Below are 26,936 nucleotides of genomic sequence, written 5' to 3'. Positions count from 1 at the left end.
ATAATTTGTTGTGTGGTATTTACCGGCCAGCAAAATTTCTGGCGGGCCAGCCATCTTGAAAAGGATCTGGGAGTCTTCAAATGATGGTACGTTTACAGAGGTTCTGAACAGAAAATGTGAAAAGCCAGGTGTTAGTCTTGGTGCCCACGGGGCAGAGTAAAAAACAAGAGTAGTGTGGTACACAAAACTCCCAACATAATGTAACGTCTTCTTCTGCCTCCCTGAGTGAAAAGCTCAGGGAGGCAGAAGAAGAAGAAGAAGACTCCATAATGAAACACAAATGGAAAACGGAGACAAAATCTCACCAGGTGCTAGCAGCCTGGTCACTAGTACCGAAGGCGCTGTAACCTCCTTTATTTTGGCCAGTCATCCATCGATACTGCTGAGTTTCCTTGGTGTATCCTACACAAAGAAAACAATGTTAAACGTTAATTAGCATCACATCATTACAGCATTGTGATATACAGAGGTATATCTGCGATGAAAGGACACCCTTGGGGCCAGCCAAAAGTGCCCCTACCTTTCAGGTGACCTGTCATTACAGGTATATATTTTGGTGAAGAAAACGAAGACAGAGGGAGTACAGAAGGTGTTCTTTCGTGGGAGCTTTACTGGTGACCTCTTAACACAGGGGCCTCAAATCACGGGTACTTTTGTACACTTTCATAAGTGCGTAATCTGCACTTTTGGCTTACTTTGTTGTTATAAAACCCTTCCTTACTAGCGCCTGAAGTTGAATAATTACACAGATTTTGCTATGTCTTTCTACCAAAAACTCAGTGCCAAAGCTTCATGCAACGAGCTTTGTGAAGTAGGCTTTTTGAAGTCGACTTTGCCCACTTAATATGAGGCTTAAACTGTGCACAGAAAAAAAATCAAATGTTAGCAGACAGGGACAATCTTGAATGCTCACACATACATTCTTGTCACAAGCTAAATTTCAAGTGGTATCCTTCCTGTCATGATCCAGCCACATTCGTTTTGACTTCTAGATTTCTAGCGGCCTTTGTACTACTACCAGTAGCTAAAAAGCCATTATTTTATTTGACAAGTTAATTAATTAACATCAGGACTGAGATAGGTTATTGGTAAATTCCTCAGAGCTTTAAGGGTTAAAACCTAACTGCAAAAAATCAGCATAGACTAGAAGGTGTGTCATTCCAAAAATAACCATGCAACAAGTTCTTTTTTGAATTTTAACAACAAAAACAAAACACGCAAGAAATGACAGAATTATAACAAAAGAAGTCAAATGAACTTTTTTTTCTTTACACAAGTTTTCCATTCATAGGAAGTTTATACATCAGTCACATTCGATGAGGGACGGTTTTTGTTTCAATTGTTAAGGAAATGCAAAAACAAAGATATGGTTAACAGGCTAAAAATAGAAAGACTGAATGGCAATTACCAAGCTTCATGTATTCCGAGGCCTTGACCTTGAAGTCATCAGAAAGTTCATCGACGGCGTCCAGGTAGGCCCAGGCATAGATGTTGGGGACCGTTGTGATCATGTTCTGTTCTCCGCAACCAGTCGGGATTTGAACCAGATCGTCAATGCCTTCCAGAGCGTTACCCATCATGTCACCTATAACATTCACAGAGTGACCAATTGGGCAGCTGTTCTCTGCTAGATGCCGTTGAGTTTTGCAAAATTCAAATGTCCAAAACAAGCCAGTTATTTAAACCAAACAGTATCAATTTGGCAGACTTGGAGAAAATGAGCTGAATTTCCCAACAATTAATGGGATATGAATTAGCCTTTTTGCCTCCTGGCATGGAAAGTAAAATCCTTCAATTTTAAACTGTAAAATATCATACTAAGGGGCCAACTGCAAAATTTCCGAAATTATAATGCTCAAAACTTGCAAGAAGCCAATAGAAATGAAAACAGATATGCGTAGTAGGTGGCATTGTATATAGCTAGTATTTCAGGGATCTGCATATTGGAGCTCCAGAAATATCGGGCATATAGAGTATGACATGAAAAAGTGCAAGTCTTACCGGTGATCTTGACAGCGACTCTCCTGGAATCCTGAACCACGTCGGCCAAGGTCCATGGGGAGAAGTCCAGGGTGACGTTCTGGTTGTACATACCATCGTTCGACAAAAAGACGGGGAAAGTGATGGCCCGCATTCGCTCCACTCCTTCCGGCTGAACAGACAAACAAAAAGTATACGTAACTTCAACTTTGCATGGATAAGAATGTTAAAATGCAGAGAAAATGTGTTTTACAAGGAGCAAAATTAAGGAGGGGGGGGGGGGGGGGGGGGGAGGAACAAAGTGGAGAAGAGTCTCTCTCTTTCTTTCTATCAGTATTATGTTCTGTTTTGTTCTGGTATTACTTGTAGGCAAATGGTGTGTTGTATGTCTGTCTGTCTGTTTTGTCCTAATGTTGTGAATATAGATATGTCTTGTATACTTGCCATTTAAATCGACGAAAGTGTATTGTTAAAATGAACTGTTAGAATGAATATCAAACTCAAGGTTTCCTTGAGTGGTAAATGTTGAAGGTTGGATGATAATACATTGTGGACAGATGCATGTTTTTGATTAAAAGCCCCACAATGATGTGCTTGGCAACTTAAAAAAATACAAATAAAAAATTGGAGAAGAGTCATGCAGGCATACAGGTATAAATTCGCAATAACTGTTCACATTCTACATGTGAAAATACACTGTGTACGGAAGACTCCCTTCTGCCTATAAACGTGTACTCTGCAACTGCGAAAATTCCAAGACATCATTGGGAGTTAATCCTACCTTGACAATCAGCTTTCGTTCAACAACATCAGTGATCGGCAAATTGTTTGCCCTCTGTGCAGTTGCTGTGACCTTGAGGTTGATGACCCCAACCGTGCTGGCAATGATCATGAAGGTCACACTGTCAGCATTGTTGGCCTTCACCTGAAATGACACAAGGTACGTGTTCCATACAGTCATGCTAAGTATGCATACCTAACAGAGCGCTTCTTTTTGACAATAGTCAATTACAACAACTACAACAAAACAGACATCGTGTTGTGTCTAAAATTACCAGCTCTTTATAATAATATCAATGATAATGGTATTTCCAAGGAGCAAATCCTACCATAGTTCTAAACATCCGACTAACAAAACAACACAGTACAGCAAAAGTTCCTTGAAGACTAATCTTAAAGTCAATTTTGCCAAAAAAACTTTCCCAAACGGTATCGTAGACATGTTTAGCTCAACACTATACACAACATGCATATATAACTGACAAGATTTGAATAACATATTCCGGTTGTTTTAATAGACGATGTGCGGGAATAACTCTATTGAGTTCGTATGGGTTGTGAAAGAGTGAATACTCTTGCTTTTAGTGAGTCAAACTTTCCCCAAGTGACATTAAAGGCCAGTCACTAGCAAGGGGCTGTCTGAAACACATTGACAAGGAGCAGTACGTGTGCAAAACTAATGCCTCTTGAAAATCAAGGGCATTCACTCTTTCACAACCCATACAAACCCGATGGAGTTATTTCCGGTGTTCATCTATTAAGATACTCTATCAAGTTTCTAACTTTATGGGTGTTCTTCCACTCACATAGTAACTTTCTGAGCAATTCTCTGACACTTTCCTTTTTGAAATTTTATTTATTTGCATCTTGTTTCTCTCTAAAGATTTAGTGATGTCTCATGAAGAGAACCTTGTCCCTTGATCACTAAAGCGCTATAGCTTACCATTGTTGTTTTAACGGATCCTCCCGAAATTGTGTAGTCATTGCTCTCAGCCAGTGTGACGGTTGTCTGCAAAACAAAATTTCATAATCATCATCATTCTTCTGTTTTCCAACCTTCCCAACGACCTCTTTCAAACAACCCCCATTCCTCCTTCACCCAGTTTCTGAGGCGCACATGCAGACATCTCAAACGGGAAAAAACACACAACTCAATCCTCACTCCCGCCATCATGGTGCAACGTACACCACACCAACCCTGGTGCTAAAAATACATTTTTCAAAATCAGAAACCAGGGCAAAAATGGTGCCCACAAAGAACCTTGACAAATCTAAGAACATCAGGTCTTAAAAAGGAGGGATTCTTACAATGGAGGTACATTTACAGAGGTTATAAATAGAACATCTGAGAAAAAAGAGTGTCTTAAAAAGGAGGAAGACCTAAATTAGGGGCGGGGTGGGGGAGGAGGGGGGGTGGGTTTCGAAAGGGGTTCTGTAGTATCTACCAAAACTCACTTCAAGGTCGCCACTCTCATAGTTGAAGACAGTGGCCCTCAGTTCGAACTTCTCTGTGCGACGAATAGAGTATGGCAGATTCAGGCTGACGAAGAATGGGTTGAAAGCATTGAGCTGTAACAGACACACATTCAACTCATTAAAACTACAGCAAGACAAAGATAAAGCGATCAGAGATCGGTATGTAGCACTTTGCAGAAGAAACTGGCAGATCATAAGAAGAGTTTTAAGCATACCCACCCATTCAAACTCTACTTAACCCAAAGTAATCAATAATCATGAAATAAATAAATACATAATGCAAGTAACTAAAAAAATCAACTAATCAATTAATCACATTTACACATAACTACATAAACAAATAAATAAATAAATAAATAAATAAATAATAATTAGAGCATCTCACATCTGTGTGAAAAATCTCACTGTATGTACTGCTATACCTCTGTAGTTTGGACTGCTGGTGTTGCTTTTCTCCCTCTCTTTCCTTCTTTCTCTACCCCAATGCACGACCTTATGACTTTAACATTAAATGTATTATATATACTATGCATTATAACCAAAACAGAGATGACATATCCAATCGTCCTGGTAAGCTCTCGAGAAACCAAACAATATCAGCCTAAGAGGTGTTACAAACTTTATGTCGACACAGAAAGACTGACGGACAGACGCTACACTGAAAGACTCAGAGACTAATACCTCCAATAACTGAGCAGTAACACCAAGCTCTGAATTGTCGCGGACAGCGAAAGTGCTGATGACCCAGGATGTGATGCTATCAGGCAGCTTCTCTACAAAGGACACGCTGCCTGAATCGCTGAAAATGCAAACCAGTTCAAAACTTTATCATTACACACACACACATAACACACACATATGCATGCATGCACGCACCCACACACACACACACACACACACACAAACCACCACTACCTCCACCACCATATCAACTCAATTCTTGACAAAATGTAAAAACGACGCTGTCACTCACTCTGTCTGTGCAGTCTTCCAGATCCAGGTTTCGGGGAAATCCTTGCGCACGGTCACCTGTTTCGGTGGCGCCCCACCCAATGCCCCACCTGCACTCCCCGCATTTGCTGAGGCGTCGGCAAATTCTGGTATTGCTTTGTGAAAAGGAAGAAACACTTGCAGCGTGAGTTGGAAGAATTCGTTGGGGTGCATGTCTGGGCTTTGGGTGAATTTTGCACATCACTATAAATATAATAACGATTTAGTGTCATTTGTTAACTCTCTCATAGTTCAATGAACAGAATTTGTGACACTCGCACTGCCTGTTACTTGAAAAACAATATCTTTGCATGCAGCTGCATGTTTGGGATTTGGGCTGATGGCCGACGTAAAATGTGCCACATCACAAAAAAATAGCAATTTATTGGTTCTAATCGTTAAGTCACAGCTGGAAGAACGAAACTCTTCCACTGTTTGAACAATCTTCAAAATTCCGCTGCTTCTCCAGTGCACACATTTGAGGAGGTGACTGGTGGCATGAAATGTGCACATCACAAAAATATTATATAGCGATTTGGTGCCATTTCTATGTCACAGGAAAGAACCACTCTCACCGTTTCAAATTCTTCACTATTTTCCAGTGCACATTTGGGATCTGCACTGAAGGGGTAAATTTAGTTTGTGCATCTTTACACAAATCCTGGCTCTGAACTTGTGTTTTTGCCTTGAAGAGGTTAAGTTTGCAGTTTACATAAATTCTGGATCTGAAGTTTGGGATCTGCATCATGATTAAGGGAAGATTAGCAAGCCTGAATAAGGACTGAGAGTGAGACGGGTAATTGATGATCACTGAACAAATGAACAAACAGTTTACTGCATACTTTAAAGGCCTTCAGCCCATTGCAAAAAGGGAACAATTCCGTAAGAATGGAACTAAAGAAATAAACTTAGCAAATTTGTTCACGTTCACTGATGACCACATAAATCAGAAATCAGTACATGTAACATCAACGGAATCTTAATAGCACCTATTAAAGTTCTTTTTCAACTTCAATAACATTAAACAAATCATGCTTATCACATTCATACCAAAAGAGCCATAAAATATATGCATACACATATAAACAGAATCATCGCATTAACCAATTAAATATCTTAAATTTGCAATTTAAAACTGCATTTAATATCAAAGTTAAAACATTTTGGTTAAAATATATGGATATACTTTCTCCGGATTCATTCGCATAAAAAATTGCACAGTATATTTACTTCAACCATAAATTTCACTTCACACTCTTTTTTCATTACTGAAGTAGGCTGGAAAATGGAGTAAAGTTTAACACAAAATTATAACTAATGACAAAATAACACAGAAATAAAGCAATTTATTTAAATTTATTTATTTGTGTATGTGTAACTAGAAATCGTCAAGTTGTGGTTATTCGAACACATACAAAAACACAGCAAAACCAGGGAAGATAAATAAAACAAGCTTTATGCATGCGCATGCATAATGCACCACAGCTATACATGCAGCCAGATCCACAACATGCAAGGTTAGTAGTTATAGATGCAGGTCAAATTGGAAATTAAATCCCACACCAATTGCAATGCATATGAAAATGAAATGACAAAAAGGGAAAAGTAAAAAATAAATCATTAAGAAAAAGAAAAAGTCTTGCAAGATTGCAAATATTCAAGGTTTTCTCTATAAGTACCATCAAAGATAAGAAATGCATCAACTACTTAACTTTGCATACAAGATGCAAACTCCTAAACTTTAACATCTACATGCAGACACTATAATAACTAAATATTGCCCCAAGCTCTTTTGACATTTAAACAGAGATTGTATACAAGCACATCACTCAATCTCTTTTATTGAAGAATTACTTAATCAGGTGACATTAATAAAACACTCAAACACTTCAGCACGTCTGAAGAGAAAACTTACTCTTGTGACTCAAATTAGACAAAATTGTATATTTGAAAAGGCAAACTGAGTGGAGCTACCATTAGATTTCACTTAGATCTGTAAAACAGAACAATTGGATTAATTAATCAAAGTGTGTGGATAATTAATTAGTTGGTTTTTAAATTTCAAATTACCTGACCAATAAAAAGTCCTAATTACAGGCCATAATTAATTGCACAAAATGGATCAAATCTTGAACAGAGAAAGACAAATGATACCCTGGAAACTTATTTAACAACATAATGGTAGGTAATTCATGTAAGACGAAATATTAATAATGATATATACATTGTACACACACGAAAGCTAGAGCAGTGCTACTCCCTTTTAAGACTACCACATTTAAGGCTCCCCCTTTTTAAGACCCATGTTTCCTCGGACTTTCTGTTCATAATTAACCTCTGTAAACTAAATAACTTCCTGTAATGGACCCTTTTCCCTTTCAATGCTGGATTTTCTCAGATTTTTGACAGACTTAAAAGGGGGATACCACTCAGGCAGTGTGCTAAAATGGACATAAACCCACTGAGTAAGTCTCATGAAAGAGCAAAAAAACTGCTCATACCCAAATAACTTAAATTACAGAGGACTGCAGTCCCTCTTTAGAGACCAGAGTGCTAATTAACACATGCAGTTCCAATAACCCGCACAATCAAACTTCTTGGTTACACTGCACACTGCACTTGTCCCAATGGCCGACAACCCAACTTCTAGGTAACAGTACTGCTCACTGTTTCCTACCTTTCTCAACCATATCTCTATCGAACATGGGTTCTGGTAGCATCCCAAAACCACCTCCACTAGAGATGGCCCCAACAGGTGTCTGGCTCTTCACTTCCATGTCTTTAGAGGGGTCATGCCAATACGCCCCAGTACCATTGTGTCCCAGTACCATTGCGTCCCAAAAACATGCCGTCTCATTGCGTCCCATTAAGCAATCCCATTGGGTCCCAATACCATTGGGTCCCAGTGCCATTGCGTCCCGTACCATTGCGTCCCAAGAAAATTGCGTGTCGATAGGTCCCAAGAAAATTGCATCTCGATACGTCCCATAAAGGAATCCCATTACGTCCCCGTACCATTACGTCCCAACACAAGTGTTACTTGAGCAATGCTTGTGTGTGTGTGTGTGTGTGTGTGTGTGTGTGTGTGGGTGTATGTGTGTGTGTGTGTGTGTGTGTGTGTGTGTGTGTGTGTGTGCGTGTGTGTGTGTGTGTCTGTGTGTGTGTGTCTGTGTGTGTGTCTGTGTCTCTGTCTCTGTGTCTGTGTCTGTGTGTGTGTGTGGCATGGATATTGTACGACAGAGTAGGTCAGCGAAAGGATGAAAATGAACAGTGGATTTTATAAGTACGGAGTATCTTACCTTATATTATCTGAGTAATTTCAAGCTTCAAGATTGCATAAATTTACGTAGCAATAATGTTGAAGCCTGTATATGCACTTACTTGACACATTTATTTTTTTCTCTTTTCTATTGTGTTTTGTAAAAAAACACAAAAAGTTGTTGTTGTTGTTGTTGTTGTTGTTGTTGTTGGTTGTTGTTGTTGATGTTGATGATGATGATGACGACGACGAGATGATGATAATGATGATGATTGTGGAGATGATGATAATGATGATGATTGTGGAGAAGAAAAGAAGAACAGCTAGTTGAAGGCCTTTATAATGTTCCTTTTTTTTTAGGCGTGTGTTACTTACAGTACCTGTTTATGTAAAGTAACATAACAGTTTCTCGCCCAATAATATTTAATTCAAGTGTCTTCGATTTATGAATCCAAAAGGAATTTTGATCGCAGGAGGGTTGCAGAGTAATAATTATGTTAAATGTTAAACATGTACATACGAACCAGGATTTTACCAGAATATGCAGTTGTTGATTTTTAAAGATACGGTTGTGTTTGTTCAGCCATTAAACAGGAAGAAAAATGAAATGATTTGTTAATGAAACATCGTCCCATGTAGAACTAGTCTATGTCACTGATTGTGCATGTATGTATATTCTTCAGTGCGCGCGCGCGCGTGTGTGTGTTTGTGTGTTTGTGTGTGTGTGTGTGTGTGTGTGTGTGTGTGTGTGTGTGTGTGTGTGTGTGTGTGTGTGTGTTATGTACGTATGTATGTAGGTGTCTGTGTCTACATTTGTGCGTGTATGGGTTTCGCTATCTGTGTGTCTCGGTGTCTATGTGCTGAAGGTTCGATGACTGGACAGTCAGTCTAGCTTTTCTCAGAAACGGGTTTAAACATCGTCTACTCAGTAAATAAGCCTACAGTCATGCCATGCTCGATTACATACAGTGGAATACAAAGCGGTGTACTGTACTGTTTCGGTATTTTTCTTTGTGTCGAGCACCGCTAAAGCATATATTAATTTTACACTTCGGTTTAGGTTAGCGTGCTTCAGTTCATTTTAAAAGAAAGAACATGGTTACCTCAGAAAACCTGTAAGGAAAGCAAGGAGCGCCTCAAAACAAACAAACTGACATGCAATATCCTTTACAGTTTCTGATTATATCGTGAAGGATTTTTTTTCTCCCATGAACAAACAGTTATTTATTTATTTATTTATTTTTATTTTTTTCCACTTCACCTCATCTCGACTAACCGGTACACATCTTTTTATTTTATTTTTATTTGTGAAATACTGCTATGTACCGACACAATTTTTATTACAAATCGTGTTGAACGCGTTTTGTAATAAAAATTGTGTAATCCGAACACGATTTGTAATAAATTTATTACAAAACGCACTTTTATTACAAAACGTGTCGCTACACTGCTACAGTAACATCTCAGAAATTAAATTCACTAGTATTGGGACCTAATGGTACGGGGACGCAATGGCACGTAATTGTGTTGGGACGTAATGGTACTGGGGCGCAATGGTACTGGGACCCAATGGTATTGGGACGCAATGGTACTGGAACGCAATGGTACTGGGACGTAATGGTACTGGGACGTAATGGTACTGGGACGTAATGGTACTGGGACGTAATGGTATTGGGACGTATTGACATGTTCCCTCTTTAGAGAGCATTTCCAAGCCCAAATTCTAAATGTTGACAAAAAAGTCCAGGTAAAAGTTAAGTAAAAGGATTTTCTTCTTCCAATGCCCTGATGGCTATTCTTTGCCAGGCTCCAAGAGAAATATTTTGTAAAAGTGCAGATACATTCCTTGCCACGCTAAAAAAAAATATCCTTTTTGTTTCCTTTTTCTTTTTTATACTTTTTTTTAATTTACTTTTTTGTTTTTTTCCACCTGAATACGATTTCTGCTACGCCTATATACATTCAGACCTCACCTGAACAGATCAAACCTCATTATTGTGCCAGAATGATTTTGAATCACAAATAATTTTCAGGCTGTGTGATTATAACTCTGAAGGCAGCTAGATCAGGAACAAAACAGTTCAAAGATAAAGAACATCTTGTGAACAACAAAAGAAATGAAAAAGACAGCAGCTAGCTCTTACGACAACATTAATAAACCTCGAAAACAAAATTAGGGAAATCAATTCTGACGCAGTGAAATCTGATGCACATCTGCATACATGTACCAGGTTTGTTTATCATACTACAGATTAGGAGATTGCTTTTCATTCAAATGACTGAAACACGAAGAAATTAGGAAAACAGGATTTCACTCAGTTACCTTTTCGAAATCAAGACTGAAAAAGAGGCTGAATCAGACTTCATTAACCACCCGCCACCTCGGAAATGATCAAGATGCAACTATACAGCTTAACTTTTCAATAAAGCATTCTTATTCTTACCACAGCCATGCAATCAACCCCACGCCAAATTCTACAACTCTTTGATCGCGTGCAGAGAGCCATCTACATGCAATAAAACCATTCACCCAAAGAGTTGGCAACATTACAGCTCTTATTTCTGTTTTAATTCCGGCAAAGATGCTTCGCCCAATATATAGAACCACAGCCTGCGGAATTCTTTACCATTAGCTTCCATCATTTCCGGCCGAGCGGCAAATGCCACAATGTTTTTCCTTAGAACCTGTCCACCTATCACTCTGGGGAAGGGCATAGCGTTTTGGATGGCAACGTCTGAGAGGGCTTCAAGACCAAACATCTACACAGAAAGTGGGACAGAGAACAAAGCGACTTAATGGTAAAGCATTGAAGAACTATAATGTCTGTAAGAGATGAGAGATTTTTTTTTTTAATAAAACAAAAATAAAAAATCGGTTCAAGTCATTGGGATTCAGGACAGAACAGCTTCTGCACACACACAAAACTTCCCTGAAAAGGATTAAAAAAAAAAGGATAAGGAAAAATCTATCCCCAACCTCCTTCGGCATCCGCGCAATTGTCAGGTTTTGAAAGGAATGAATGTAGTAATAATTTTAAGCCTGCATCGGCAACTCAGGTACCCATATAAATCGCCTACATTTATGGATAAGTGCTCATTTAACAACCTGCACGAAAAAAAGTCAATGAGGAAAATGAAAAAAAAACAGAATTAGCTGAAAGAAATGTGTTGAACACTACAGAACATTACAAAATCAAAAAGAACAAATAAGAAATGCACACAAATTGCAACACACAGCAGTAGCATACAGATGTTAAAATAAAATCATCAGGTAAAAAAGAAAGAGTACATTATTTTGTTCAATCAGGTCACAAATAATACAAAGTGAGGTGAGGTACTAAGATTAATTCAGCAACAACAAGGTAAAACTATCTATTGGACAGGTTGTTATAGTGCAAATGGTCAGTGAAACACTAAAAAGTGAAAAATGAGAGAAAACACAAATGAAAAGAAAATGTGCAGGCAGCTGAAAGTCAAAAGAAATCCTTCAGAAGAAGAAAAACAGTTATACCAATTCAAATGATAATATCTAAATATAAACAAATTTGAGAGTGAATAACAACTGTGGTCAGGAACACACATACGTAGAGAACACGAACAGCCAATTGAAACACAAGTTATTAAAAAGCATTCAGGGAGCTTGTTTTGAACAATCATGCAGGTACCCCTGAGGAGGGTCTGATTTTCCCACTAGGCTATCTGTGAAGGGATTCTTTCGCTCTCTCTTTTACTCCAATAAGATTGTTGGAATCTCAGGAGAAAGTCTTTGCAGCGACTTTCAGTTGTTTGTTTACAACTTTGCCTATTTTATGCATATAAATTTGTGTCTTAACCTAGCCTGATAGGCAAAAAAAATAGGCAGCAAAAAATGCTTTGTGTTTAAGGTGTCTATTTTTTGTTATATTTATATCATCATGAGAAAAGAGCTAATAAACAAGCAGCCATGTGAACCGAGTTATGATTTACTTACAGAATGAGATCATAACCAAGCTTTCAATGCTAATCAAACAGAACATCTAAAAGAGTTCACACGAAAGATTCCTACTCCATGCAAAATGCCTGTGTAAGACAGCTAAACCGTTTTCAGCCTATGCCTCTACATGTACTTCTTTTAATCCCAGCAGATTTGATATACATGTATGACCAGACCCATAACAGCTTTGGTTAAGTCTTTAACTGCTATTATCTGTTGGACTACTGTGGTATATGCAATTGACAAATGCTTTACTTTTATATAAAATCTGTCGAAACTAATAAACAAGCAGCCGCTTTTGAGTGAGTATAGGCGCTTAGAACTGGGTCAGGATTTTCGCCATATAAATATCCTCATTATCATTATTAAATCAAATCTAAACCGCGATTCCTACATTAATTTATATGATATCAGGGCCGAGATATTGCTGTTTCTAAATTACAATTGGTGCGTCAAAGGTGTAACTAATAGGGTTAAGGAGGCCACATTCCTGGGTCTGAGTGGTGGAGTAAAGCATGCAAATAAACAAACAAACAAAAAAAGGAATAAATCTGTACAGGCCCAGAAACCATTTAATTCCAGTGTCAAAGTAGTGCCAGATCCCATTCCAGGGTCCATTAGTAAAAATAGCTTTAATCCCCTGACTGCCACAACATGTATCAGGTACAATGTGTGTTTTATTCCATGATGAAAAAATCAATACTCGGTCAAGGGAAACAACCGCTGTATATTGGTTTTTCAAGTGAAACAAGATGATAACAATTGCCTCCCCTGGAGACTGTTTTCTCGGATTTTGTATAACTGTTATACCAGCTTGCATGTAATGATTTGGTTTTTTTTAAAAAAATCTCTTAATTTTTCCCGCAGTCAAGGGGTTAAGTTCTACTGATGAACACATTCAGTAGGATATATTAGTGTCAGAGAGCCAACATTTTATAACTACCTTCCTTCTCCAATATATCAGGACCATTGTTAAAAAACTGCCTCCCATCTTCAACCCAAATCGGTCTTAGCATCTGAGCAATGTGCAGGTCTGACATCATCTCAAGCCCAACTTCCTGCCATGTTCAAAAACAAAAAGCACTGTGGTGTTAATTAGACCCAGGAACAAGCAAGCAAATAAACAAATAAAAACAAAGTCAAGCTTCAGGGCAAGGAACCACAATTATGCATGTGTCTAAGTGACTACAGTATGAGATATACTGGTCCCCATTCCTCCATCGTAAAGTGAAAATGGCTACAAGGTTTAATGATGACCAAAAATTGACATTCAGGAAGAGAGTTCTAGAGTCCCAAAATAACTACCGTTGGCTTGGCCATCTTTAGGTACAGGTGCAGGAAGGTTAAAAAGCACCGGGCTGTCCTCTTTAAACCAAATGGCTATTGGGATCCGAGCAATGTGCAGGTCTGACATCGTCTCAAGCCCAACCTCCTGCCATGTTCACAAACAAAAAGGACTGCAGTGTAAGTCCCAGAAACAAGCAAGCAAAAAAAAAAAAAAAATAAGAACAATTCAAGCTCAGTACAGGTCAAGAAACTACCAGTATGTGTCAAAGTGACTACAATTAAGGTCCCCATTCTTCCATTATAAAGTGAAAATGGCTACAAGGTCTAATGATGACCAGCAATTGACATTCAGCAGGAGCGTTCACGAGTCCCAAAATAACTACCGTTGGCTTCATCTACAGGAAGGGCGTCAACAACCCTCCTGTCGTCATCAAAATAAAAGGGCATTGGGATCAGAGCTGCAATGTCCGCGTCTGACATCGTCACAAGTCCAACCTCCTGCCATGTTCACAAACAAAAAATACCGCGGTGTAAGACCCAAAAACAAGCAAGCAAATAAACAAACAAAAACAAATGTTCATGCGATGTACAGGCCAAGAAACGAAACCTGAGTATGTGTCAAAGTGAGGTACAAGGTGACCCATTCCTCTATTAATGAAAATGGCTACAAGGTCTAATGATGACCATAAAATTGACATTCAGGAGGAGCGTTCTACAGTCCCAAAATAACTACCGTTGGCTTGCGCATCTTGAGGTACAGCTGCAGGAACGGCGTCTAAAAACATCATGCCCTCATCAAACCAAATGGGCATTGGGATCTGAGCAATGTCCACGTCTGACATCGGCACAAGTCCAACCTCCTGCCATGTTCACAAACAGAAAATACTGTAGACTGTAAGAACAAGAAACGACCACTAGCTGTAGCGTACAACCAAGCTACCTGCAGTTGGGAGTTCACTCCTATGATCCTTGCTTTGATGTCCTTGGAAATCTCAAGGGCTGTTCATGTGGCTGATTCAACCCATTTCAAACAAATTTCAGAGCAAATGTTCCTATTGACGATGTTTCACGGTTAACTTCTGAGCAACTTATACCTGACAGAAGTTGGTTAAAAGTTATTGATGTGAATCTGCCCTTTTGATCAGCACTAATTCACAAATGTGTGTTTAGGTCTCACATAATTGTGTCCCGTTTCTCAGCAGCAAGTGAGTCACTTTGCACTCTAGATGACCCATTCACAATACAGAAAGACCCATGCAGAATTAAGACCTGATATGATCAAAATCATATCATTGTTAGTTAGTTCCCTACAAAAAACAAACAAAAATACAATCAAAACCATGCAGCGCAGCCAGTCACCTGAGCTCCTTAGATGTAAAAGGTATCAATTGACTTAAGCAGGGGCGGGGATGTAGCTCAGTCGGTAGCGCGCTGGATTTGTATCCAGTTGGCCGCTGTCAGCGTGAGTTCGTCCCCACGTTCGGCGAGAGATTTATTTCTCAGAGTCAACTTTGTGTGCAGACTCTCCTCGGTGTCCGAACACCCCCGTGTGTACACGCAAGCACAAGACCCAGTGCGCACGAAAAAGATCCTGTAATCCATGTCAGAGTTCGGTGGGTTATAGAAACACGAAAATACCCAGCATGCTACCTCCGAAAGCGGCGTATGGCTGCCTAAATGGCGGGGTAAAAACGGTCATACACGTAAAAAGCCGTGGGAGTTTCAGCCCATGAACGAACAAACAAACAAAGACTTAAGCTGATCATTAGTTATACTAGTCTATCACCATTGGATGCCCTGAGCTTACAACCTCTAAGAGTCAATTCAGGGCAGTCCTACGTTTTTCTTTCCTTATTAACAAAAAATACACTAGATTGTGTAAAGACAGCAACCATTTAGCCTGGGGAGAAAGTACATTAATAATAGGACACAACACACACAACACCGTAAAACCGAGATGCTTCCCTCATGCCAGCACATTAGTGCATGCCCGTTTTCAAGATACGCAAACATATCAAGATAATCTGGTATAAAAACACCTTCTCTGGAACCATCAGGAAATTCCCAGGATGGTTTTACAGTCTAACATGACTACCTGGTTCAAGTTCCTCAGCCACCAATGAATATTCGAAGAGATCATAATCCATGTCGTAGTTGTCATAATCCCAGTGAATGGGTGGTTGACTATATCGCTGGAAGATGTGTAGGTCTGAAATGGCCTTAAGTCGCAGTTTCTGTTGACAGTTTGGGAAACGCTCACAATTTCTCTCCTTTCTAGATTGGACAAAAGATGAATGAATACTGCAAACTAAATACTACAAAAAAAAGACAGACAAAACATCTTCCTTTTACAAAGTTTATATGAAAGCTCACAAGTATGTGGATTATGATGAGTCACACAAACCTTAGCTATGTATGCGCTCTGAAGAAAAAAGTATGTACAGCCTCTCTATTAAGCAGTACAGTCTCACCAGGATATTGTTTCTATGTAAATATTACAGTCTGACAAGACTACCTGGAGCAGGAGGAGGACCCATGGCAAACATTAAGTCATCCATGTAATTGTGTGGAGGAATATTTCGGTCGAAGACGTCAAGATCTGAAACGGCCTGAAGTCCCAGTTCCTGTCAATGGTTAAAATCATTTTACAGCTCGTGAAATGCTGTCAGCTGAGCTCTACGCTAATTAATTACCTGATAGTTCATTACTGATAATTATCATACTTAATTATTTTATACTTATGAAAGTCAAGTTTATAAGGCATCTCCCAAGTGCAGTACTGTGCAACAGAACATCCTCTAGACTGTTGATCACTATCTCGCTGGTTCTTGTCTACGTAAGTGTCAGTTGAGAGTGCCTTGGGAATGAGGACCATAATTATGAAATTGCTGCGTCCATTTTGTTCTTTGAAATGCTTGTATTCTCTCAGGTGCCAGGAGATTGGCTCTGCATAACTCTCACTTACTCTTGTTGCACATGTTGTATGAATTTACCTTAAATCCCTTTGTTTCTCTTACATCTGTCACAGTCACAATGATATGTGTGTGTGTGTGTGTGTGTGTGTGTGTGTGTGTGTGTGTGTGTGTGTGTGTGTGTGTGTGTGTGTGTGTGTGTGTGTGTGTGTGTGTGTGTGTGTGTGTGTGTGTGTGTGTGTGTGTGTGTGTGTGTGTGTGTGTGTGTGTGTGTGTGTGTGTGTGTGTGTGTGTGTGTGTGTGTGTGTGTGTGTGTGTGTGTGTGTGTGTGTGTGTGTGTGTGTGTGTGTGTGTGTGTGTGTGTGTGTGTGTGTGTGTGTGTGTGTGTGTGTGTGTGTGTGTGTGTGTGTGTGTGTGTGTGTGTGTGTGTGTGTGTGTGTGTGTGTGTGTGTGTGTGTGTGTGTGTGTGTGTGTGTGTGTGTGTGTGTGTGTGTGTGTGTGTGTGTGTGTGTGTGTGTGTGTGTGTGTGTGTGTGTGTGTGTGTGTGTGTGTGTGTGTGTGTGTGTGTGTGTGTGTGTGTGTGTGTGTGTGTGTGTGTGTGTGTGTGTGTGTGTGTGTGTGTGTGTGTGTGTGTGTGTGTGTGTGTGTGTGTGTGTGTGTGTGTGTGTGTGTGTGTGTGTGTGTGTGTGTGTGTGTGTGTGTGTGTGTGTGTGTGTGTGTGTGTGTGTGTGTGTGTGTGTGTGTGTGTGTGTGTGTGTGTGTGTGTGTGTGTGTGTGTGTGTGTGTGTGTGTGTGTGTGTGTGTGTGTGTGTGTGTGTGTGTGTGTGTGTGTGTGTGTGTGTGTGTGTGTGTGTGTGTGTGTGTGTGTGTGTGTGTGTGTGTGTGTGTGTGTGTGTGTGTGTGTGTGTGTGTGTGTGTGTGTGTGTGTGTGTGTGTGTGTGTGTGTGTGTGTGTGTGTGTGTGTGTGTGTGTGTGTGTGTGTGTGTGTGTGTGTGTGTGTGTGTGTGTGTGTGTGTGTGTGTGTGTGTGTGTGTGTGTGTGTGTGTGTGTGTGTGTGTGTGTGTGTGTGTGTGTGTGTGTGTGTGTGTGTGTGTGTGTGTGTGTGTGTGTGTGTGTGTGTGTGTGTGTGTGTGTGTGTGTGTGTGTGTGTGTGTGTGTGTGTGTGTGTGTGTGTGTGTGTGTGTGTGTGTGTGTGTGTGTGTGTGTGTGTGTGTGTGTGTGTGTGTGTGTGTGTGTGTGTGTGTGTGTGTGTGTGTGTCTGTGTGTCTGTGTGTCTGTGTGTCTGTGTGTCTGTCTGTGTCTGTGTCTGTGTGTATTTTGGGAGTCCATTTTTCACAGACTTAAACACAAAGTGGAAGACATCTACGCTCCAGTCCAATACAACATAAATGACAAATGATGACTGCACACAGATTCATATAGTTTTCATAAAAGTCACAGGAGTAGAGGATTAAAGGCACACATGTCCTTCCTGAGAAAACTGATCTGCTCACTACCTTAGCTCTGCCTAGACTTTTACAGTGGATAAAACCATCCCTTGAATTGGACACATACACAAAATTAACACTCTGATTGCTCCCTGTGCAGAGAATTGTTTGATAAATTCATTTTGCAGATTGACCCTTTAAGTGGCTTTTATAGAGAATACTACATGGCTTGCTGTGCCATACTAGATTTACATGAGTTTTTCAATATTTGAAAAAACAACGAGTCTAAACCTGGTATGACACAGCAAGCCATGTACTATTCTGTTTATCCTAATTGCTTGGCTTGCTGCCTCAAACTTCCAGACAGCTCCGTTGCTTTGAATCGACTTATTTTCAAACTTCAACCATTTCAATCGACTAATGGCAATCATTCTTTCGCATCGAAAGTAGGATGCCTTTTCTAACGTTGCAAGGATTTACCTGGAACACTGCGCTAATTAAATTTGAGCATAATGTGTTCGGTTCCAAAGAAAAGAGGAAACTCTTTGTCTAAAGAACAAACAAAAAGAATTAAACACAAACTTTGCGCTAGCTGTTGTGTCACTGAGGTCCAAGTGTCAAAATTTACATTACTTCTTTTCAAAAAGTGCCATCTCTGATGTCAAGAGCGAAATAAAAATTATAGAACGTTACGTGTATAAGTTCTCAAAAATTACTTCAGAGAAAACAAACAGTTTCGAGAATGAAGTGTGTCTCAGTGACTTTGTCATTACATTTACAATCAGAAATTTACTTCTGACTGCTCTTTAAGCCAGACTAAGTTTGACCCAACCTCATTTACATCATATACACACGTGTGAAGAGATTGTTAATTTATCACACGGGTGATCTCTCTCACAAACATGTGTAGGATACAAAAATGAATTATCAACAAATTTCTTTCTTTCTTTATTTGGTGTTTAACGTCGTTTTCAACCGTTCAAGGTTATATCGCGACGGGGAAAGGCCCCCCGGGTAGATGGGATAGAGCCACTTGTTAATTGTTTCTTGTTCACAAAAGCACTAATCAAAAAATTGCTCCAGGGGCTTGCAACGTAGTACAATATATGACCTTACTGGGAGAATGCAAGTTTCCAGTACATGAAGTACTTAACATTTCTTACATACTGCTTGACTAAAATCTTTATATCAACAAATTCCCATTCTGCTCAGAAAGCACCCTGGCTGTTCATTGTGTGTATGTGTTCAAGTGGAGAGATATATTGGCACACCTGGGAACCCCAGTTTTGCACTTGGAGTATTCTCAAACAAACTTGGTGTATTTTCAGAAAAATGAGCGTACTCCAGACAGTATTTGAACATCTATGATTCAAACATTCTTCACAAGCGTACGTCCGTTGCACCATTACTTACCTAAACATTTGAAACAAATGCATCTTTCAATGTTTACTGACAAAAACTGTAATCATGTGTCAAAATAATGGATCGGCTTCGGGATGCGTTTGTGAAGAAAAGTAGTCTAGGAATTTTTCTCATCATATTTTTTGTCAACTGACCATACTGACAAATATTCTAGGAAATCATGTGTACATAATACCGCGAAATGGGATAGAGCCACTTGTTAATTGTTTCTTGTTCACAAAAGCACTAATCAAAAAATTGCTCCAGGGGCTTGCAACGTAGTACAATATATGACCTTACTGGGAGAATGCAAGTTTCCAGTACATGAAGGACTTAACATTTCTTACATACTGCTTGACTAAAATCTTTATATCAACAAATTCCCATTCTGCTCAGAAAGCACCCTGGCTGTTCATTGTGTGTATGTGTTCAAGTGGAGAGATATATTGGCACACCTGGGAACCCCAGTTTTGCACTTGGAGTATTCTCAAACAAACTTGGTGTATTTTCAGAAAAATGAGCGTACTCCAGACAGTATTTGAACATCTATGATTCAAACATTCTTCACAAGCGTACGTCCGTTGCACCATTACTTACCTAAACATTTGAAACAAATGCATCTTTCAATGTTTACTGACAAAAACTGTAATCATGTGTCAAAATAATGGATCGGCTTCGGGATGCGTTTGTGAAGAAAAGTAGTCTAGGAATTTTTCTCATCATATTTTTTGTCAACTGACCATACTGACAAATATTCTAGGAAATCATGTGTACATAATACCGCGAAATCGTATGGGTTCCCAGTCTGTATTGGCATTCTTCCAGGTAAAAGTATGGCCAGATCTCAGATGGCGAGACATATCATTTACACAGGAAGGACTGTGCCTTTAACTATAGTTGCTTCCAGAGTTAAGTCAGTCACTTCATGCAAAGAAGTTACAAGGACATCACAGTCAAGAAAGACTACCTTCGACCGGCTTAGGGACGATAGGCCTTGCATGGAACATTATACGTTAATTGGATCTGTGATCCAAACATGGCTTTTGGTCAATCTCGATGGCAGTTTATTCCACTCGCCCTGACCAAAAGGCATGTTTGGATCACAGATCCAATTAACATAATTATATATCTCAACATTCACTGGTCTTTGGGTTTTTGTTTTCAAAGAAGAAAGAAACTTGCTTGAACACGGACCACTTCTCCGAGCAAAATCAACAAACCTAATCACTCGCATTCCACCTCAAGGTCTCGGCCAACCAAGACTAATGGCATACTCGTAGCAAAGCCGCCGAATGGTACCGTAAACCAAGAATAGTGACGTAAGAGAATAGAATGTCTTTTTATTTGGAACGTGACGTGTTTCAGAACTTCTTCTGGACAACTCGGATGGTCTTCTGCGTAGTGGTTGGCAGAGATTCTTTTTCTTCTTCGACAGTTTATCCTCCGATACTGTAGCAAAACGTTTCATCTTTTTTTCACTTTCGAGTATGCGGACGACTGAACTTGACCGCTAAAAAGTAGTCCTTTCGGAATCATTACGCGGAGTCTGAACATGAGGTCTGAACATTGTTTTTAGGCAGGATCTAGGTGAAAGCGAGGCTGTTCTTATCTCTGTATACAGTCAAGAGAGAGAGAAATACATGTCGAGACATATTTCGTTGCATGTTGTTCTCGATTGACTTTTTGGCTGCCGTATGGACATGCAAGTCAGACAATGCCTCAAGTCCAAATTCCTGTCACCGCCCGAAACAGATAATGATGAAAAGTTAACCTCCATATATCAGCTGACCAATAACAAAAAACTCAAAAAGACCTAATTTCCCCCATGTTATGATGGGTTTTCTTTTCACTCTCACTTGAAACAAAATTTCAGTCAGTTGTACACGAGTCATGTTGGCAAAAATCAAGAGAATATTATGTGAAAGAATCCATGCAATATGTTGGTTGGGTTGTTAGTCAACAGTGCTGATCACAGTCTTGCAAGGCTACCTTGAGGTAATTCTGCTCCTGCAAACTTCTCTCTCACTATGTCACCTTCAACCATAACTGGCCACAGTGGTTGAGAGATGAGCACATCCGACATGACCTCAAGTCCAATCTCCTGTCAAACCGCACATGGCAATAACACAAGCAAGTGCTTAGCTAAATCGCGAAATCACTTTGATATGCACACACCGTGCATGAAAAACACAATACGAAGTAATCGACAAGTAAAGAACAGGTCATATAAACATTTGGTGATGTGGTCAACACTGTACTTATATACACGGGCAAACAGAACTTGGACAGCAAGCACAGGTTTGCAACCGTTCCTGTGGTTGACAGAAAAATGCACTATAAAAACAAAAAACTAATTAAGTCAAGCATCACATCATTACTGGCACAGTACTGCAATAAAAAGGAAAACAACTTAATTAGAACACAGAGTATGAGTTTCAGTGGTCAAAATGACAGGGCAAGCTGCGGGTGTCCCTTAACTTATTTTAGGGATCCTTTCATGAGGGAAGCTTTGGCCAGGTCACCAAACCAACAGACAACAGAACGTGCCCTTCATTTGGAGGTGTCCTCTCACCGTAGGTGCCTCATGTTAAAGGTAAAGTGACAGAACACCTCCCATGATAGGACACATTCTGGTGACCTTTTGTCTGTTATCATTAACTCCACCAAAATAGATCAACTCTGGAAATAACTCTGTCATGTTTGTATGGTTTGCGAGAGACTGAATACTCTTGCTTTTATTGAGGCAAACTTTCCACACATGCTCATTGTCCACGCGTTTCAGACACACCCCTCACTAGTGACTGGCCTATATTGTCACGTGGGAAAGTTTGCCTCAACAAAAGAAAGAGTATTCACTCTTTTACAACCCATGGAAACCTGAAAGAGTTATTTCTGAACATTGTCTGTAATGAAAGCCCATCTTCAATGTAGCGGCATGTTTGACTGGTCTCAAGACTGTCCTTTTATCACAGGTACCACTATACTGCTAACCATGGATTATACAAAGCTCAGCCTGATCCAAGCACATTACTGTAGAAGCTGAAGCTGTCACTTCAATCACAGAAGCAAAAAATGCAAATTAAAATTATAACGCACAACAGGGGTAACTTTACAATCCGTTCAACTTCAACGCAGGGATTACACTGTACGAATTATTTTGTGCATGTCTTCACTTGGGCATTGAAATCAAACCTGACACCTCAAACACAACTACAACTTTTAATTTTCACAAAGGAAGGAAGAAGAAAGGCAAATAAGGGTGCATGTATCAATCAATCAATCAATGAGGCTTATATCGCGCATATTCCGTGGGTACAGTTCTAGGCGCTCTGCAGTGATGCCGTGTGAGATGAAATTTTATACGGCCAGTAGATTGCAGCCATTTCGGCGCATATTTACCTTTCACGGCCTATTATTCCAAGCCACACGGGTATAGGTAGACAATTATTAACTGTGCCTACGCAATTTTGCCAGGAAAGACCCTTTTGTCAATCGTGGGATCTTTAACGTGCACACCCAACGTAGTGTACACCGGGGGAGGGTTCGGACACCGAAGAGGTCTGCACACAAAGTTGACTCTGAAATAAATTTCCGCCGAACCTGGGATCGAACTCAGCTGGTGTTCACATGGATTTCTCACACTAACACTTAATGAAAGCTGGTGTTGTTCAAAATGCAAAGTGCCACAAAAAGAAGCATGAACTTTTGTCATTTTACTCGATTTTTACCTGAGCCAACTGCGCCACCACGAAAAGCCACCTGAGTCGGACGTGCAGAATAAGTCTGCTTCAAGCTAATGTCCGACAACACAGCCAGACCCAAACCCTGCCAAAGAAAAAGAAAGACAACAAACTGATCTTCCATGGAAATACAGTGGAGGTAATTTTACAGAGTTTATGAACAGATAAGTTGAGAAACCAAGGTCTTAGAAGGGAGGGAGCTATCTTGTATCGGAGGGGGTTCCACTGTGACAAGAAATGTTGTGGCACAGATAAGAAAAAGAACTGCCTTTCAGCATCTGGAGAAAAAAAAAACCATCAGTAGAAGAGAATCAGAGAATGTCCAGAATCTCCTAAACCCATCAGAAATAACAATACCTCAATACCCATTACATTATTACTGCAAGAAGCTGCACTCCATGTACATGCACATATGCAGAAAATGAAGAAGAAAAAAAAAATAGGTAGTGCCATAAAAAACTGCATGTAGGGCGCAGCTTAGTGACTTTCCCCAAGGAAACCTCAAAGGACTATATGAAATCCCCTTACCTAAACAAAAAAATACTTCACATTCCAATAACTGCCAAAGAACAACTGACAGGATATACTGTAGCTCAAAACAAAGCAGTCAATTTAACACAAATGATATTGTTTGTGACTTAACTGCAATCAGAGCAAAGAGACTTAAGAAGAAAAGGAAGCAGTGATGACCGAAGAAAGTGCAGAAAGCAAGTGTACCTGCAAAAACGAAAATCAGAAGATGAATATCAAACGCCTGTAAAGCAATACCAAAACCTTATACTTGGTGACAAACAGGGGAAAATACTCCAACCACCCTTACTAACGTTCTACAGCAGGGATCAAAGCATGCAATTGGCCTTTAAAGGCTATACAGGTATATACCGTACACCTTTCCCTCAACCACCCCAGGCAAGAGGTGAACTTAAAATGCATTTGTATATGGTCACGGCTCAGAAATGGCGTCGAACTCCACCCTTGCCCCATTCAAACGCCCCACACGCTCAGTTATGGTTTATTCTACCTTTGAAAGTACTGACACGGGGTGCAGATATGAATACAGTTACTATTCTGGTAGAAACCGAAAGGTTTGATGACTTTGTTTTCGAGCAAGGCGCAATAGTAGAGTGAATTTACGTCGATTTTTGGGCCGGAAGTTGGGACACTTTTTTACTTGGTGTCGAAACGTCGTATTTGTGCGTACTACACACACTGCTTGGATAAGAACTTGATGGAGAGGGAAAGAGAAGGTGTTAGTTATTGTTTACATACTGCACGATAACCAGTACCTCACCCCAACAGTCGGCTGAGATCAAGTTTAGATCCAACGGTGAGTATGTTACTTTTCGTGTTTGGAGTCACGTAGGCAGTTTTAGCTTTTGCCGCGCTTTTAATAATGATGACAGACGTTGAACTAAGCGATAAACTTGGACAAGAAAGAACAATCTACTACTTAAAACAAAAAATATGCACAAACACAGAAGACAAAGCAATGAAAATAAGTCTTAAGTTCGTTGTTGTGTACTTTCGTGTTACCGCGAAAAGTAACAACGTAAATCAAAGTTGTTTATCGACATGTTCCTGACTTCCAATGATGGAAACAACTGTTCTATCGTCTGCTACAAAGTTGCATTGACTGTCTCGAACTCAGAACTCAGTGTGGCATGGAGGAGATGGACGTAAACGGCCAAGATAAAAACCACTGGTTTTTCGTTGTATGTAACGTACTCACCTGCAGTTTGAAACACTGTTATTTTCACTAAATAACAACTTACTTCCTTTTTTTTTCATCTGAAAGTTAGAAGTGTTCTTGTGATTTGTTTTGATAAAATTTGCATTTTTTAGGACAAAGATTTTTCTTTATTTTGATTTTTAAAGACATATGTTTGAGACGATTCAACCAATTTCCCAAGTTATTCAGCGTTCATGTCATTGCATGTGTTTTTTCTGGCCTTTTCTATAGTCTTTCCATACAGTTCACCTTGTGCTTTGTTTTCATGCCAATTTAATGAAATAAATTACAGGAAAAAGAAATATATGTTTTTTTACATTGAGTGCGTTACTCACACCACTCGCACATCGTGAGAGGTAACACACTCCAATCGTTTGTAGAGTTATCTTGAAAATTATTTAAATCTTGCTGGAACAAAGTAAGGAATGAATCAAGTAAACAGAAAATGATGTCTGCGTTTATTGTTTTGAATTAGAGTGGGTTTTTTTAGGAACAGTGTTGAGTGTGTTACTCACACCACTCGCACATCGTGAGAGGTAACACACTCCAATAGTTTGTACAGTTATCTTGAAAATTATTTAAATCTTGCTGGAACAAAGTAAGGAATGAATCAAGTAAACAGAAAAGGATGTCTGCATTTATTGTTTTGAATTAGAGTGTTTTTTTGACTCACATGCGAAGCAAAAGTGAGTATGTACTCACCCGAGTCGTCCGTCCGTCCGTCCGGAAAACTTTAACGTTGGATATTTCTTGGACACTATTCAGTCTATCAGTACCAAATTTGGCAAGATGGTGTATGATGACAAGGCCCCAAAAAACATACATAGCATCTTGACCTTGCTTCAAGGTCAAGGTCGCAGGGGCCATAAATGTTGTCTAAAAAACAGCTATTTTTCACATTTTTCCCATTTTCTCTGAAGTTTTTGAGATTCAATACCTCACCTATATATGATATATAGGGCAAAGTAAGCCCCATCTTTTGATACCAGTTTGGTTTACCTTGCCTCAAGGTCAAGGTCACAGGAGCTCTTCAAAGTTGGATTGTATACATATTTTGAAGTGACCTTGACCCTGAACTATGGAAGATAACTGTTTCAAACTTAAAAGCACATGTTATGCTTTTCTCATGAGACACATTTGGTCACATATGATCAAGGTCAAGGTCACTTTGACCCTTATGAAATGTGACCAAAATAAGGTAGTGAACCACTAAAAGTGACCATATCTCATGGTAGAAAGAGCCAATAAGCACCATTGTACTTCCTATGTCTTGAATTAACAGCTTTGTGTTGCATGACCTTGGATGACCTTGACCTTGAGTCAAGGTCACATGTATTTTGGTAGGGAAAATGTGTAAAGCAGTTCTTAGTGTATGATGTCATTGCTAGGTTTAGTTATTTGACCTTGACCCTGAAGGTCAAGGTCATGTAAAGGTCAAGGTCAAGCATGTGAGTCGTATGGGCTTTGCCCTTCTTGTTACAATTTACTTTGAAGGATTGGTAATTTTCAGTTCTTTGAGTACTTGTTTGATCGTTGTTTTGTTTATTGGTGTTCATGTAACACACACACTTGCCTAGGGTACCGAGATATGCAGATTATTGCTGTCGGAATGTGTCAACAATAGTTTCAATAGTTGTGTAGCAACCATGGTGTCATTCTTATAATTAATTTCACAATTAACTGAATGCACTGAATATGAACAACGTTTTGTTCATGTTATGACAGTGTTTTGTAACACACTCATTGGCGAATAAACAGCATTTTTCTTGATAACTTCAAAATCCGCCTTCAACCTGAAGATTTTTTGGGGGGTTTATCAAGTTTTTTGTACAGTGTATTGTTTTCATTACCAAGTGGATGGATATATGCTTTATACCTTACAAAATAATGTGAAGTAAGACTTTTTTGGTGAAATGTAACACACTCAGTGTCAAAAGTGAGAAAATCTTCTCTGTAGTGTGAATTGGAGCATGGTAGAAGTC

At 39.5% G+C, this 26,936-nt stretch overlaps 1 protein-coding gene across 9 annotated transcripts in view; it reads right to left on the bottom strand.

Annotated features, from left to right (window-relative positions):
- Positions 1-26,936, bottom strand: part of LOC138969376 (CD109 antigen-like) — a 92,524-nt gene that overhangs the window by 25,096 nt on the left and 40,492 nt on the right. For 3 of the 9 annotated variants that reach the window (XM_070342151.1, XM_070342169.1, XM_070342159.1), the window contains exons 19-26: positions 5,210-5,342; positions 4,918-5,035; positions 4,216-4,329; positions 3,704-3,769; positions 2,762-2,905; positions 2,002-2,152; positions 1,409-1,585; positions 306-402 (exon numbers count right to left, since the gene is read on the bottom strand). In XM_070342151.1, the coding sequence (XP_070198252.1) occupies positions 306-402; positions 1,409-1,585; positions 2,002-2,152; positions 2,762-2,905; positions 3,704-3,769; positions 4,216-4,329; positions 4,918-5,035; positions 5,210-5,342 (1,000 nt within the window). Of the gene's footprint in view, positions 1-305; positions 403-1,408; positions 1,586-2,001; positions 2,153-2,761; positions 2,906-3,703; positions 3,770-4,215; positions 4,330-4,917; positions 5,036-5,209; positions 5,343-11,112; positions 11,246-13,401; positions 13,517-13,763; positions 13,891-14,128; positions 14,244-14,478; positions 14,606-16,260; positions 16,370-26,936 lie in introns of all 9 variants that reach the window. The other 6 variants (XM_070342215.1, XM_070342195.1, XM_070342201.1 and 3 more) reach the window with 6 other exon arrangements.

The sequence above is a fragment of the Littorina saxatilis genome, linkage group LG1 (genome assembly GCF_037325665.1).
Source record: "Littorina saxatilis isolate snail1 linkage group LG1, US_GU_Lsax_2.0, whole genome shotgun sequence".
Classification (NCBI taxonomy): Eukaryota; Metazoa; Mollusca; class Gastropoda; order Littorinimorpha; family Littorinidae; genus Littorina; species Littorina saxatilis.
Note: the sequence above shows the minus strand (reverse complement) of the source record. Positions and strands in the feature narration are given on the sequence as shown.